Source organism: Vanessa cardui, chromosome 29 (genome assembly GCF_905220365.1).
Source record: "Vanessa cardui chromosome 29, ilVanCard2.1, whole genome shotgun sequence".
Lineage (NCBI taxonomy): Eukaryota > Metazoa > Arthropoda > Insecta > Lepidoptera > Nymphalidae > Vanessa > Vanessa cardui.
The window spans coordinates 2550012-2566251 of record NC_061151.1 but is presented as its reverse complement, the minus strand read 5'-3'; the positions used below and the strand labels follow the sequence as shown (position 1 = coordinate 2566251).

Here is a 16240-nt window from a genome sequence, read left to right as displayed (position 1 = left end):
CATTATATACACTATTTCAACAACAACAACAATAAAAGGGGAAATGTCAAATTAACAACATTTGATAGCAAATTGGCGCGATATCATTGCTTGAGAGCTTGATTAAACTATGATATTCATTGCAGTTTGGCGAAAAAATTGCTTATGAAAAGTCGACGAAACCGCTATCGGCTTTTGCAAATAATATAATTGTGGAAACAAATAGTTATAACAGCGTTGTATTATAAATAAATATATGTTGATCTTAAACTCTTAGTAGTGCACAAAATAGCCGAGTTATTAGCGAATCACATTACATACTTAAATCTAAGGTTGTTTAAAGTTTAAATAAAAAAAAAAATTAAGTAACTTTGTTTAATGGTGATATATGGCTGTTTATATTTTGCGTATTTAGTATTTATGTTTTTTATGAGTGCCTTGATCAACAACAACAGCCTGTAAATTTCCCACAGCTGGGCTAAGACCTCCTCTCCCATTTAGAAGAGGGTTTGGAACCTATTCCAACACTGTTCCAATGCGTGTTGGTGAAATCCACATGTGGCAGAACTTCGACGACGCACGCACGCGTTCTAGCCACTAGGCCATCTCAGCTTATTGTTTAGTTTAAATATTTTTCCCTATTTCCATTGGATTAGGCTATATGTAAACTACAACAAAAAAATACACAGCTAGACTTCCATTTACGTAATATAAAAATTTCGTAGTTTAGTAATAGACTACCTGTAATCTCCATAAAAATATCACTACATTTGTTAACCTGTATACTATTATAAACAATTTTAACTAAAGATAACTTATCACATACGACGGCATCTGCAATATTATCACTCATATTTAGAGCATCCTATATATTCATACTACCTAGTTGATAAAAAATAATATCAGTTAATGCAGTCCATGGCTTTGACTGATAAGAGAAACTAATACATTACAACTAGTTTATCTTCACCGAAATATTCTGATAAACCGATATGTTCTATGATAAAAATCACACCATAAATAATATTAGTATAAAACATAGTTCCAATATTAACATAAGAATTAATAACATTAAATGCTTCAATATATACAAATATGAAATAAAAAGAATTGTCTCATTGCCTCCACTGGTGACAGGAGGGCTGGTTCGTTTTTTGCCCAGATGATCGGAATTGCGATTCAACGGGGAAATGCTGCTAGCATTCTTGCCACCATTCCACGCGGTCAAGATTTATATAGTAACTAGTTCCAATGTTGGTTTCATTCTATTTCATTTTGGGAATACTTTGTAAATAGTCATAACTATGTATATATAGTCTCTTTAAATTTCTTAAATGCATTTGAGATACAATGTGTCAGTTGCAATGTATTATCAATATTATTATCAGCTCCAGTCAGCTGGGCAAATGTCATACCCAATTTTTCCTTAAATTATTTCACTCAACACAAACAATAAATGAACAAAATTTACCTCATTATTACAACACAGCATGATCATAATGTTATGTTTTTTAATTTTTATGCTAAGAGAAGCAATGGCAAAAAATCATTATGCCTAATCATGTGTTATACAAATAAATCTATTCTAATATTATAAATGTAAAAGTAACCATCTCTCTCTCTAGCCTTAACCTAAGCCTAACTTCTTTTTATGATTAACACCTTGATAATCAAACCCTAAAACACGAGCAAGTTGTGAGCGACAACTGGTTCACCTTATAATTATATGTAAGAATTTAATTTGATCACAATCAATTACCAAATATCAATAAATAAAAAAGCTTACTAGCATTAGTAGATAGCCCTGACCCAGAACAACTTGGGTAATAAAAGTTTTATTAAAAATTTATGTTCTAACAGATTATTTATTTACGATCATAACAAAACTAGTGACCTGTCCTGGCTTCACATGGGTTTAATTTAATAATATAATTAACTGATACAATATAAATATAATCTACAGCCTATGGCAGTCATGAATAATGTATCATTATTTCAGTAAAAAACAAAGTTTACTTCTGTTTATATTAGTATAACATAATTTTTTTTTTTTTATGAGTCGTTAACATCAGTAAAATATATGTATGTCGAAAACTGTGTATGGGTTTCAAACAATGGTGGTGTCTTACAAGATTCCCTCATTGTCTGAAGCATTATTATTTCAATTGATATTAGATTAAAAAAAAAATTTTTTTTAATTGTGTCACTTTATTTTTTAGTCATGTATTGTTTGTTATTATACATTATAAAAAGATGAATTATGGTCTATGCTATTTTGAAATTATGATAATGTGAATAATGTTTTAAACTTCCCAATCATTATTGTATACGGAATAAATTTGAAACAAAATTTGAATTTAAAAAAAAATAGATAGAGAAGATTATTTATTACTATATATGGATATAATATTAATATTACTTTATTTTTAATTTAATTACATATTGATTCGATTAATCTATAATCGTTTATAAAATTGAAAGTCTAAAATCCAACCTTTCAACCTTGAATTTAAATGTCGATATTCTATCGATACGAGAATGTTGACAATTTTCTATTTTCACACTCAAACACTAAGAGATTTATTCTCGAGTACTAAATGAATTATGTAAGGTATGTTTGAAATTGTATATGTTAAACAAATAAGTTTAATTTAAGTGAAATCTCCATCAAGTCACGATTGCGGAAAAAAAAGATAATAACTATTTGAAAGGTCAAAACAATGAAGTATTTATTATTTCTCGTCAGATTAAAATACTTTTTCTCGGTACTTTCACCAGTCTTCAATGAAATAGTTTAAATATACAGCATATAAGCCGATTACGATAAAAAAACGTACACAAAAAACCGTTGATTCGCTTAACGTTTTAACTTAAAATTGCATTAATAATCACTCACCTGCAACAAATACGTGATATAGGACGTCGGTCTTGTAGCGGAATAGAAAAATTATGATAAGATTGTGCGATAAAAGCTAATTACAACGTAAAGATTTTCGTCGAAAACAGTGCGTTGGTACAGCAATATGTCGCGGTCACTCACATTGTTCACTGCACTAAAAAACAAATAAAAGGCAACAAACTTGTACACATGGACACAGACTGCGAAATGGCTAATAACTATTTATGAATTGTAAAAAAAAAGGAAAACATCCGCGGCGACACATCACCCTCCCGAGCCGTATCGGTACAAATTACAAAATTCTTTTGGTTTTTAAATTGATTGATTGATTAGTACCATGCCATTCCATTCAAATTCCAAATCACTCATTCCGTACGTTACAGGTAATAAATAAGTCTGTCAATTTCAAGTATTCATTTATTACAAAAAAAATTATTCAATATTTAAAATGTCCCGATTAATTAGAAAACTTCAATTGGAATTAAATAATATGCCTTTAAAAATCCTGTCTAATTTAATTTTACGCCAGCAATAGCAATCTTATTTCAATCTACAGTAAACAGTTCACTTTACATTCTATTGCCAGATGTCATACGTCGGTGTGACACATATTGAGATGACAGTTCGAGAGTTTATTTTATACCGTGAATCGTGTTACTAAGAGTTAAAAAATAATATAATTGTATATTATTGTACAGCTTACAAAAATAACAATTGATATTTAAGTATCTAGTTATAGTATTTATTAAATAAAATAAAAACGAACGCATGAAAGTGTAATCACAATGTCTGATGATAAAGAGAGCTCCGTCCCGCCAACTCAAGAGAAGATTGAATTTAAAAAGCCTGTGCTCATTGGTCGGATAGGTAAACTTCCTAAAAAAGTGAAAACTGACGAGGAGAACCCTCCAGAAAGTAGCAGTCAAGAGAAAAGAAACGAAAATGCGTCGGAAATAAGTGTGAAGAGTTCATTGCCGCCTGCTGTTTTGTTGAAGGAAATATTGACTCCTATACCTTATAAAGAGCCTAAATGGTCCGGGTTGTGTCCTGACGGTAATTATATTGATGGAAAACTACGTAACACACAGCATAAATTCATTTTACTTAATAATCATTAAGCAAACAAGAACTTATGCTTGTTTTCTAATTCAAATAAGTTTAAGGAGGAATGTAATACTATATTATAAACATTCTTACATAGTAGTAATGTAGTCATGCAAAGATAGGGAACTCTTCTCTTTTTAAATAGAAGGTTTGAATCTCTTTTACCACACTGCTTCAATGCCCGTTGACAAACAAATGCATGACCATTTTATTGAAATTAAACACATACCAATATCTTCACAATGTATACATCCCAGAACACTTCTAACTTTACTTGATGAAAGATTAAAAGTTTATTCAAACAGGCTCTCTAAAGACTACTGAAGTCATATTTTTATTTCTATGCAGGATATGTATAGATTAAAATGAATTTGAGTAACATAGTCTAACAATAGCAATTATGTATAAGACTAACTATTGAGTTTCCTGCTGGTTCTTCTAAGTAGAATACACATATCTAAAACAATAGTATCTTTACATTTATATCAGCACTAAAATTACTATTCAAAAGTTCTTTGACTTTCAAATCAAATCAATTTATTCAAGTAAACTGTACAATGATGCATTTTTGAGTCGTCAATAATTAAATACTACCAGCGCTTCGGAAAGCAGCCTCTAGCGAGACGAAATGACAAGAAACTCGCATAGTTGGTCTTTTCATATAAACAAATTTACAGTCATGGAACCTGAGGCAATTTCTCGCATAATGATGTCTTAGAGCTAATATTATAGTAAATAGATCAGATAGCACTTTTCTGCAGAATAAAAACAACTTAAATATCGGCTGCATTACCCCATAACAACATTCCATATGACATAAGACTGAAAATTACTAAAATAAACTAGTCTAGCAGTACTTATGTTATTTTAATCAATTATGTATGTATGTATGTAGTGTATATTTGGGTTAGACAAACATCAATATTATAATAAGTCTAAAGAAAGTTTTCATTTATCTTCATTAATTGTACGCCATCATAGTTTAATTATATATGCTTTTGATCTTAGATTAAACAAATAATTTCAGGTTCCGAATATGGTTTGGAAGTTTTGAAATCAGGAATGATACTTGAAAAGATTGAGCTGACAAATAAACCATACTATGTGTTTGGACGACTTGCAAACTGTGACATTGTGATGGGACATCCGACAGTATCCAGGTATATCCAATAACAATAAATAAATATAAATAAGAGAGTTTGATGATGCTTGTGGACAATTTAACGACACTTGAATTAAATTGTGACCAAATGAAATTCAAATAATGTTATAATATATTTTTAGAACCAGAAGTTGGAAGTAGGCTAACCTCTAAAACAATTATCTTTAATTTACAATAATAATCAATCTACCACAAAAGAAAAACATTTAGCATAAAACACATATAACCATCAATAATCACATTACACCGTAATAATCATAATTGCCATCTCAATGTGTCAACCACGAATCTCCCGCCTTTTTTTTTAAGGGAAGTTGTGTGACTTGACGCTGATGTTGCTTGTTTATTCGAACTATATATATATAAAACCATATACAATAAAGAGTGACAGAGAGAGTAAAAGGGAGGTAATAATAATTTTGGGGGGGTGGCATAGCAGTTTTATCTAATGTAATAATTTATTTGCAGTAAGCTGTATTAAAGAAGTTGTAAAAATATATTCAGGGAGCGTTCAAGTATAATGTAACACAATTTTTGGAGATTTATGATCCTCTGCTCTCACCTTGTAACGCGCCGTAACGTTATTTTGTACCCCCCTCCCCCTCTAAACATCATGTAACAGTCAGGTAGGGCCACCTAAAGTCGAAAAAAGTTATCTTATAGTTATTATCTTTTGGTATAGTTTTAATTGACTTTGCGGTAATGTTATTAAATAAAACAAAATATTTTTCACACACACCTGTTTTTGTTAATTTATTAACAAATTAAAAATGACGATCAGACTAATACAAACGGGGTTTCCCCGTAAAACTTAAATGAAAAGGGAAATTTATTAAAAAAAAAAAAAAATGTACGTTACGTAATTAGTTATCATTTACTGTCTTATATTTTTTTATATTGGTATGTCGTTACGTATTTATTTACGATTTCATTAACATTTTTATGGATACAGGCATCATGCTGTACTCCAGTACAAAGCCTTTGCAGAGGATGGAGAGCCAGCTTCGGGCTGGTATATATACGACCTCGGCAGCACACACGGAACATTCATCAATAAGCAGAAAGTTAGACAGAATCACTACTTTAGGGTCAGGGTTGGTCACCAGATCAAGTTCGGGTCGAGCACGAGAACATACATTGTCTTAGTAAGTATTATATCATTCATCATCATCAGCCCGTTTTTGTCCACTGCTGGACATATGCCTCTCCAAGTTCACGCCACTTTAGTCTTTCTCCGGCTATTCGCATCATTATATCATTACATAGTATAAAACTGCTGATGCTGCTGAAGCTGAGATGGCCCAGTGGTTAGAACGCGTTCATCTTATCCGATGATTGCGGGTTCAAACCCAGGCAAGCACCGCTATATATATATGTGCTTAATTTGTGTTTATAATTCATCTCGTGCTCGGCGGTGAAGGAAAACATCGTGAGGAAACCTGCATGTGTCTAATTTAGTCGAAATTCTGCCACATGTGCTTTCCACCAACCCGCATTGGAACAGCGTGGTGGAATATGTTCCAAAACCTCTCCTTAATGGAAGAGGAGGCCTTATCTTAGCAGTGGGAAATTTACAGGCTGTTACTTTACTTTACTTTATAGTATAAAACAAAATCACCTACCGCTGTCTGTCCCTATGTATGCTTAGATCTTTCAAATCACGCAATGGATTTGGTTGCGGATTTTTTATAATAGATAGAGTGATTCGGAGGAAGGTTTTTGTATGTAATACATGGACAGTTTAGTAAAGAAACACTGATAATTTTAGAAGTTTTAAATGTTACAGTCAAGTAGGGTTTTACATGGTGGTAGGGCTTTGTGCAAGCCCGTCTGGGTAGGTACACACCCACTCATCAGTTATTCTACCGCCAAGTGAGCCAGTGTAACTACAGGCACAAGGGATATAACATCTTAGTTCCCAAGGTTGGTGGCACATTGACGATATAAGGAATAGTTAATATTTCTTACAGCGTCATTGCATATGGGCGATGGTGACCACTTAACATCAGGTGGCCCATATGCTCGTCCGCCAACCTATAACATAAAAAAATGTGATGTAAATAAACAAATTCTGTTGTGTATTTAGTGTCAGTATTGCACTCGTGCTAAGCTAAGATGGGTCGGTAGTACATGTTAAATGATACGATAATTAACTTCATTCAATATGTAGAGCCTTTTTTTTGTAAGTCGGTAAAAATTTATCATAATTAATAATTATTTACATATTTTTTAAGGGTCCCGATTTCGATAGCGAAGGTGAATCAGAGTTGACGGTTACGGAAATAAAGAAGCGCGCAGTGAATATGAAGTTGGAAAGAGAAAGAATGATACAAGAGGCCGGCGAACAGAGGGAGAGGAACAGATTGGAGGAGGAGAAACGCAGAGAGGAACAGGGCATTGATTGGGGAATGGGTGAGTGTATTTTGAGATTTTAGTGAAATTTTTAAAAAATGGTTCCTTTTTACATGCATATGGGGGTAGAAATGATCGTTAAAATAGTCACTCCTATTAACTCCTGACTACCAAATACCAATAATCCTTTATAATATATGATTAAAATAATTTATATCAGATATAATTTATAAAATGAAAATGTATAGTACGACACAACTTAGATGTAGCATCGGCAAATTCAATAACAGCGATTACCGCCGATTCACACAACCAGTAGAAATAGCAACATATCGCGCCATTCGACGCTATTCGTCGCTATAGATTCTCGCGTCAGTTCGACCCGAGAAAGCAAGTGCATGTAAATCGACGTTATTATTACACGTTATTATATTACGTTTGCGTAAAGATCACATTCACATAAGAAATAAATATTGATAATTTGGTATAGTAACGAATTTTGCCGATTCCAACTACATCTAAGTTGTGTCGTACTATAGCTGTAAGAAACATTTGTTATTTATCGCAATTATAGTGTAAAAAAAAATTTACTATTGGACCATTATCCAATTTCTTCCTAATAAAGACTGTGTCGGAATAATGAGAGGTATAATTGAAAATATATTTTTCAGGCGAAGATGCAGAAAACGAAACAGACCTAGCAGACAACCCATACGCTTCGACCGCCAACGAGGAGCTTTACCTGGATGACCCGAAGAAGACGCTCCGAGGATACTTCGAGAGGGAAGGGTACGAGCTCGTGTATGACTGCGAGGAGAGGGGAGTCGGACAGTTCCTCTGCAGGTAAGGTTACTTGTCAGTTATTTAATTTAACCTTTGGAAAACATATTATTTCTTTATACAAGATAGATTATTATTGTCTTTGCTTTTTGGTCAATATAAAGATACAACTTGTTGATTTCCGAGGCATTTTTTCAAATATAGTTTATTTATTTATTTAATGCCATATTGTATAGATATTATTACAGGATTGTGCCCCAAATTGATATTACAGCACTTGAAAAAACAAATTTAAAATATCTATCCATGTTATAATATAATACTAAATTGTATATGATATATTCCAAGCAGCAATTATTGTGAGTTCACTCAGGCTGCAACAAAACAAATCCACTCGTAATATACGTTTTAACTCCTCTGTTTTATAGGTGTGCGTTGCAAATTGAACATTTTTTTTATTAGCATCGTTTATAAACATACGATTTGAATCTTTTGGACCCAAAATTATTACCATGGCATATTTAGTTTTATATAAATGAATTGTACTTGGTATCATATCGGAGTATTTACACGAGCCTTGGCAAAGTAGCTGTTAGTCAAACAATCAAAATCAAAATAAACTTTATTCAAGTAGGTTTTAACAAGCTCTTTTGAATCGTCAATTAACAATTAAGTGAAGCTACCACCGGTTCGGGAAGTAGATTCTATTCGATTCTTTTTCAACATTTAAAAAATAAAAACATGTTAGTTAATACAGTTATTTAAATTAATATATCCTGCGTGTAAGTCAACAGATATTAGCTCCACGCTTTTTTATCATCTACAACATCTACATATGTATCGAATAATACGCCTTTTTTACCAATGTATCTTTTAAAAACGATTTGAATTTACGAAGACGCAAAGTTAAAAATGTCTGCGGAATTTTTTTATAGAAATGGTTACCTTGCCCCAAGAAGGACTTATTGACTTTGCGGAGTCGGAAACTTGGCGTTATAAGCTTATCCTTACTCCTAGTGCATATAAAATGAGTCTCTCTGTGTTGTGTTGATATATTAGGTTAATGTGTTATTTTGTTGTGGAATATTTCTGACTATTGTGCAAATATTTAGTCATCATCACTGTCATCATCCTCCTGCCCTTATTCCAAATTTAGATCGGTGCAAAATGTCCTTTACCATACTTCCCCATTTGACGTCATCTCACAAGTAATTCTTTCCAGCCATATCGTCTTTCACACAATTCATCCATCGTTTCTTTGGTCGTACCCAACCCATACACATCCATGTGCAAGTTTATTATCATTGAATACGATTGAATAAGAGCAGAGATGGCCCAGTGGTTAGAACGCGTGCATCTTAACCGATGATTGCGGGTTCAAACCCAGGCAGGCACCGCTGATTCATGTGCTTAATTTGTCTTTATAATTCATCACGCGCTCAGCGGTGAAGGAAAACACCGTGAATAAACCTGCATTTGACAAATTTCATAGAAATTCTGCCACATGTGCATTCCACTAACCCCTAACCCGTATTGGTATTGATGGAATATGTTCCAAAACCTTCTCCTCAAAGGGAGAGGAGGCCTTTAGCCCAGCAGTGGGAATTTACAGGCTGTTGTTGAGTGTAATCGGTGTCGTGTCGCAGGGTGGAACTGCCGCTGGAGCATGCGGGGGGCTGCGTGCGCGCGGAGGCGCTCCACCGCGGCAAGAAGAGGGATGCTGTGGTGGCGTGCGCGCTGGAGGCCTGCCGCCTGCTAGATCGCGCAGGCCTGCTGCGACAGGCCAAGCACGGTGAGTCCCCATACAGATACATGCTGATACTTTGCTTTTACGTTACGATAATATATTCATGTGTGCGTGGGGGGGGGTATTTTAAGTTATGAAACATACGGTAACATAATTATGTCGCTGACCCATTGCTTTTAGGTTACAAATATATATTTGTGTGAGAGTGTGTGGGGGGGGGTCTTTTAAGTTATGAAACATACGGTAACATTATGTACAGCAAGTGGTTTTGAATTTTGAGTGTGTGTGTGGGGGGGGAGGGGTGGGTATTTTAAGTTATGAAACATACGGTAACATATTTAAATACAGTAAGTGATTTTGATCATGTGTGAGTGTGTGTGTGTAGGGGGGGGGGGGTTTCTTTTATGTTATGAAACATACGGTTACATAATTATGTACAGCAAGTGGTTTTGAATTTTAAGTATTTATAAACGACCATTTTACAATAACAGTACTCGTTGGTATATATGGTATTCATTTTATTCTAAATTTAAAATGTTTAGATAAAATATCAAAAGTTCACAATCCTGTTCAAAAGTGTGATGTATGATGCAACGCCATCTAGCGATGAATTAAATAATCTATTCAAGTATTATAAATGTAAAGCAACTATAAGTATATCTATCTATTGCGGTGTCATGATCAAACCACTGAATCGAATCCAATTAAATCTGGTATGAAGTAAACTTAAACTCCAAGGAAATACATAAGGTAATTTGACGCTTAAAATCACGACTGACCCCTAAAACACGAGTGAATCCGTAGATCACAACTATATGTTTTGACGACCTCCGTGGTCGAGTGGTGTGTACACCGGTTTTCATGGGTACGCCACTCCGAGGTCCCGGGTTCGATTCCCGGCCGAGTCGATATAGATTACCATTAGTTTTCTATGTTGTCTTGGGTCTGGGTGTTTGTGGTACCGTCATTACTTCTGAATTTCCACAACACAAGTGCTTCAGCTACTTACATTGGGATCAGAGTAATGTATGTGATGTTGTCTCATATTATTTTTATATATATGTACCAAATAAATCTGAATAAACTTTAATTGAATTGGTTTCATCAAACTGACACTTAGATTGCTTGTTTAGAATCTCGACGCAGGAAGCAACGCGACTGGAGCGCTGATGACTACTACGACTCTGATGAGGACACGTTCCTGGACCGAACGGGCAGCGTGGAGAAGAAACGCCGGGCCAGGATGGAGAAGCACGGCGCTGTTGAACAGGAAGTCAGCAAACCGCTGACTTACGATGACCTTGTAAGATTATTTAAACATTTTTTTATATTATTGCTGGGCTGACGTTGAGGATAATGAAAGACACACTAATTAGTTCACGATTTATCAACGAGACGGTACAATAGGCTATTGGACTGGTTTTTAAAATCCATTTTATATTATTTAGTAGAGGTTAAGGAACCCAGTAAAAGTTGATTTTTTTATTTCTAGTACATATTTGCCGAAAAATATCATATTAAAAATTCTATATTTAAATAACGCGCGAAAACGCTACTTGGACAATATGGCGCTGCAAAGGGGTTGGTGACGTCACTTTGCTGTATTTTAATCTGTGTTACATATAGTAGAAAAGCAGGGTTTACAAGAAAGTGACTTCATCATAAACTCGGCCAATCAGGAGCGTTTTGTGTCACGTGACAAACGTTTGAAAAAATGCATTTTTATTTATTGATTTTTGAATAAATTAAGTATTATTTTCAAGTTTCGTTAGTAAATAACCATTTTTAAACCCATAATATACACTGATTACAATAATTCACACTTTATTTTTCGCATTGTCAAATAGCCTATTATACGGACTGTGTCGCACTTGATAGACACTCTGTTTTACATATGCAATGCTTTGACTTTTATACATGATATATGCCAAAGAATATGAGATACACAGATGTGAAATATTTTAGTCATAGAATATGTAACTTTACTGAGTGTTTACTTTAATATCTATGTGCATATACGGCACAATAAATATGTATCAAAAAATTAAAAGATCTTTTATATAATGTATAACCACTTCGTTGGCCAATGGTTAACCAAAGAGGGGTACAAGGTTATAGATGCCATTTACCTTATCTTGGGTTGAACAATAAAAAAGTAATAATATCATACAGACCAATTTTTTTTTATTTTTAACCAAGTTGAAATTCAGGACAATTATATTTTTAAATGTTGAAAGGGGTAGAGAATGTTGTAACTACTGATTTTTTTGCTGATTTTTCTCGGTAGAATCTTCATTCTACAGTGGTAGCTTCAATTAATATAGTTTATTAAATCATTCAGAAGTGCTTGTATAAGTCTACTTTAATAAAGTATGTTTTGATTTGAATTAATAATAAAGTGTAGTCAAAGATAACCAACTTAATGTCCTTGTCCACAGCTAAAACAGATAACAGATATAGAAAACAAGATATCCGCAGAAGAGAAAGCATTAGAATGCCTCAGGGCTACGAATAAACCAGTAAAGGAGACGAAGGAAGGGGAGGATGCTCTGGATGAGTTCATGAGTACTCTGGGCAAACAGGGACAGAGTATGGCGCAAAAGGCTGAAATATCTAAAACGAAGGTAAAATCCTACTGACTCTCTTACAGATAATCTTTGTGATCAAGACTTTTGTGTTCTAGGGGTTGTCCATTAATCACGTGATCTTTTTTTAGCATTTTTTAACCCCCCTCCCCCATTGGTGATACGTAGTGAGGTTTAAGACCACCCCCCCCCCCTTCTCAACATCACGTGTATTTTTAGTACCTAAAACGAATCTTAAAATTTTCTGAATATTATCTTAATTTAAATACAGGTATAAAGTATAATCTTATTTTATTCTGAAATTAAGGACCATATTTGTTTAAAAATCGCGCATTAGACGAAAAAATAAATACACGAGATATCTTACTACAGACGACCCCCCCCCCCCCCCTTGTGTTATTTTCGTGATTTTTATCAAACCCCTCCCCCCCCCCTTTCATGCCTCACGTGATTAATGGACAACCCCCTATCTTGACACAAATACCTATTATGCCTATGTTATTATTATGTTCGTAGGAACGGAGAAAATACATGAGCTTGTAATTAACCATGTTATTCCGAATACAGCTTCAATGTGTCACACTGTTATTTAACACACCCACTTGATTCACTTTATTATTTAACAAAGGAAAAAAAAGCAAATAGTAAGTTAAACTATTACATGCTATATTCTTTCTGTTGTTTGGTATCCTATCAAGACTGCAGATGTTTATGTCTCAGGCCAAAGTCAATAAAGCAATTGAATTTTTATGTCTGTGTCGCTCTTTCACTACCAAACCGAATTTGATATGAAACAAATTTTAACTCCACAGAAGGATATAGACTAATTATTTTACCCAAGTAACAACTAATAATGTCATATGGCCTGAAATTTTAAAGTGGGTTTTGCTTATACTCCTATTGATTCTAGTGAGGAATAGACAATATTGTCTCTTCTAGGGCAAGCATATGATCCAGTACTGCAATTATTTCTTTAATCTATTCAATGATGAGAATTAAATAACTCAGCAAGCCTCATTGTGGTGTTTATAGCTACATGTTTTACATATATTTACATTATAATAGGCTATTTGACTGGTTTTTAAAATCCATTTTATATTATTTAGAGGTTAAGGAACCCAGTAAAAGTTGATTTTTTTTTATTTCTAGTACATATTTGCCGAAAAATAATATATTACAACGCTACTTAGACAATATGGTGCTGCAATGGGGTCGGTGACGTCACTTTGCTGTATTTTGATCTGTGGTACATATAGTAGAGAAGCAAAGTTTACAAGAAAGTGACTTCATCATAAGCCCGGCCAATCAGGAGCGTTTTGTGTCACGTGACAAACGTCTGAAAAAATGCATTTTTATTTATTGATTTTTGAATAAATTAAGTATTATTTTCAAGTTTTGTTACTAAATAACCATTTTTATACTCATAATCTACACTGATTACAATAATTCACAATTTATTTTTCGCATTGTCAAATAGCCTATTATTAACATTAAGGGCTTAATTTAATGATTAATAAAAAATATATATGTTATTTATAGATGAGCATACAAAAGCTTAAAGCGGAGCTATCGAAAACACAGCGACTGGCTGAGCTGGCACGGCCTGCGAACGCGCCGCCATTACTTAAGAAGGACGACACAAAGATGGCCGTCAAACAGACCAACTCTGTTATTTATGGCAAAAGGTAAATATAATAATTTGTGTTGAATTGAATATTAACAAAAACCCTATATAGTTCAAATGTTTTACATATAATTTCGTGCGTAAGTTAACCACTAATAACCACCAAAAAGTCAAGTGACTAATCGGCTACAGATATTATAAAAAAGTAATATTGAATTGATCTTTAATACTATATTTTCCTGCCTTAAAATGATAAATAAAAACTAAATATCTATACTGTGTCCTGATTATATCTGTACTTCAAACTAAAACAATTTTAAATTCAGATTTTCAGCATAATTTCGTATTTATAAATTAATAATTTTTTAATTTATTTTTAATTGAATTTGAAGAATCTCTTTAACACTATTAAAATTCTATCCATTATATGGAGTCCAGCAGCACAATTGTGTAAGATATCACTTCACATGTCACTCGTGTATTGTTGACAACTCACTTATAGACTGATGGCATTTCAATGTCACATTTTGACATTTCACTCGTGACCTGAGATGAGATTCGAGTTTCTTTTTACAGAATAACCCTACTGATCCAAGTAGAAAATCCATGCTAGTTAATTACTGTCCATAAGTAAAACTAATTGTTTCTTCAATATAGTATCTAGGTAAAAGTTTATAAATGACAACTATATGCAATATTGTTCTTTGTTTTTCCTTGTAGGTTGCGATTAAAAGAGGACAAAGAAAAGCGACCAAAAGTTAAGAAGGAAACAAAACAAGATGAAGAATTTGTTGAAGAAATGGACTCAGATGAAGAACCAGAACCATCTAAAGATGAAGTTGCTGTTAAGAAAGAAGTAAAATTAGAAGATAGTATGCCAGAAGTAAAGACAGAAGAAAAAGAACAGACTGAAAAGAAAATGTACGGTCCGATGAGACCTCCAGAGAATTATGTTGTACCTGATAATTATTTTGACCAAGAAACGGACAGAGATCTGCCAGAAATAGAAGAAAAAGAAACATAACAGTAATAAAAACTTGACAGTAATTTATTGGTTTTATTGAAATTAAAAAAACAATTAAGGCTGTATAAAAGTGGATCTTTAATTATTTGCTAATACTAAAAAGCTACATGTGAAAATCTATACAGGTTTCATAGAAATTATTTAAATTATTTGGACGTAATGATATTTAGGCCATTTCTGCTTGCCTATAGACATGGACAACATAAAGTAGTAGAAGTAATTAAACACGATGGAAATTAAATAAAATAGGTGTATAATTAAAAGTAATGATATATTTGCATTCAATAAGCCCATCTAACAGTGCTAATTACTGAATAATGTAATTGCAGCTTTTTCTAATTTAATTAATTTGAAATTTGGTTTGTGGTATACTGAAACCAATAGAAAATTTATAGTTTTTTTCAATCTCAATAACACTTTATATGATTAGGATAAAAATATATGCAGATCATGTTCTTAATAAAATTTATTTCCATAAGCCTTACACTTAAATTTATAAACGAACACTTTTAAGTCCTTAAACCAACGGTCGCATATCAACATAGAGGTTAGGTTGGCTATCTGGTCGAGACAGTCGCTTCTTTCCTTGCCGCATCTTGGAGCAGCTGTGTGTCTACTTCATCAGCAGGTAACTGCACGTAACGCACGACTGAACCCCGAATGAAACAGTTCTTTACTGAAAGCATATGAGGGTATTTATCCGAGTCGATGACGCTTATATCCGACAACTTTATATTTAAATATTGATCAACGGAATGCAACGTCCCGCAAATACTGAGATCGTTTTTTAACTCCACCACAACATCTTTGCCTACGAGTGATTTGAAGAATGAGTAAAAAAGCATTTTTGTTTATTTTGATTCACTGGGCGGCAATGGTGAAACAGAAATTAAATAAATTTGCAATGACAACTGACAGTATTTTGACAACTGAAAATGAGACAGATTATATATGAGGTTTTATGTATGAGGAGGTTGTGGCCGA

General features: G+C 33.4%; 3 protein-coding genes across 3 annotated transcripts in view; 1 reads left to right on the top strand and 2 right to left on the bottom strand.

The window, feature by feature from the left end:
* LOC124541828 (mitogen-activated protein kinase-binding protein 1) overlaps positions 1–3159 on the bottom strand; it is a 153344-nt gene extending 150185 nt beyond the window's left edge. Inside the window, exon 1 of the mRNA XM_047119737.1 lies at positions 2876–3159. The gene's annotated coding sequence lies outside the window, so the exon portion shown is untranslated. The remainder of the gene's footprint in view (positions 1–2875) is intronic.
* Positions 3160–3487: 328 nt separating this feature from the next.
* LOC124541949 (kanadaptin) lies at positions 3488–15279 on the top strand. The gene is made up of 10 exons (XM_047119888.1): positions 3488–3931; positions 5010–5142; positions 6097–6289; positions 7379–7556; positions 8168–8339; positions 9923–10068; positions 11157–11326; positions 12462–12647; positions 14148–14293; positions 14953–15279. Exons 1-10 carry the CDS (start codon positions 3664–3666, stop codon positions 15254–15256), a joined length of 1896 nt encoding a protein of 631 aa, XP_046975844.1. The 5' UTR covers positions 3488–3663; the 3' UTR covers positions 15257–15279.
* A 428-nt stretch (positions 15280–15707) lies between these two features.
* LOC124541948 (U6 snRNA-associated Sm-like protein LSm2) lies at positions 15708–16182 on the bottom strand. Its single transcript, XM_047119887.1, has one exon. It carries the CDS (start codon positions 16099–16101, stop codon positions 15814–15816), a length of 288 nt encoding a protein of 95 aa, XP_046975843.1. The 5' UTR covers positions 16102–16182; the 3' UTR covers positions 15708–15813.
* Positions 16183–16240: the final 58 nt, after the last annotated feature.

Coding starts and splice junctions, on each gene's coding strand:
- LOC124541949 (XM_047119888.1), top strand. CDS start 3,664: ATGTCTGATGATAAAGAGAGCTCCGTCCCGCCAACTCAAGAGAAGATT. Junction 5,143..6,096: donor GGACATCCGACAGTATCCAG/GTATATCCAATA, acceptor TTATGGATACAG/GCATCATGCTGTACTCCAGT. Junction 6,290..7,378: donor CGAGAACATACATTGTCTTA/GTAAGTATTATA, acceptor ATATTTTTTAAG/GGTCCCGATTTCGATAGCGA.
- LOC124541948 (XM_047119887.1), bottom strand. CDS start 16,101: ATGCTTTTTTACTCATTCTTCAAATCACTCGTAGGCAAAGATGTTGTG.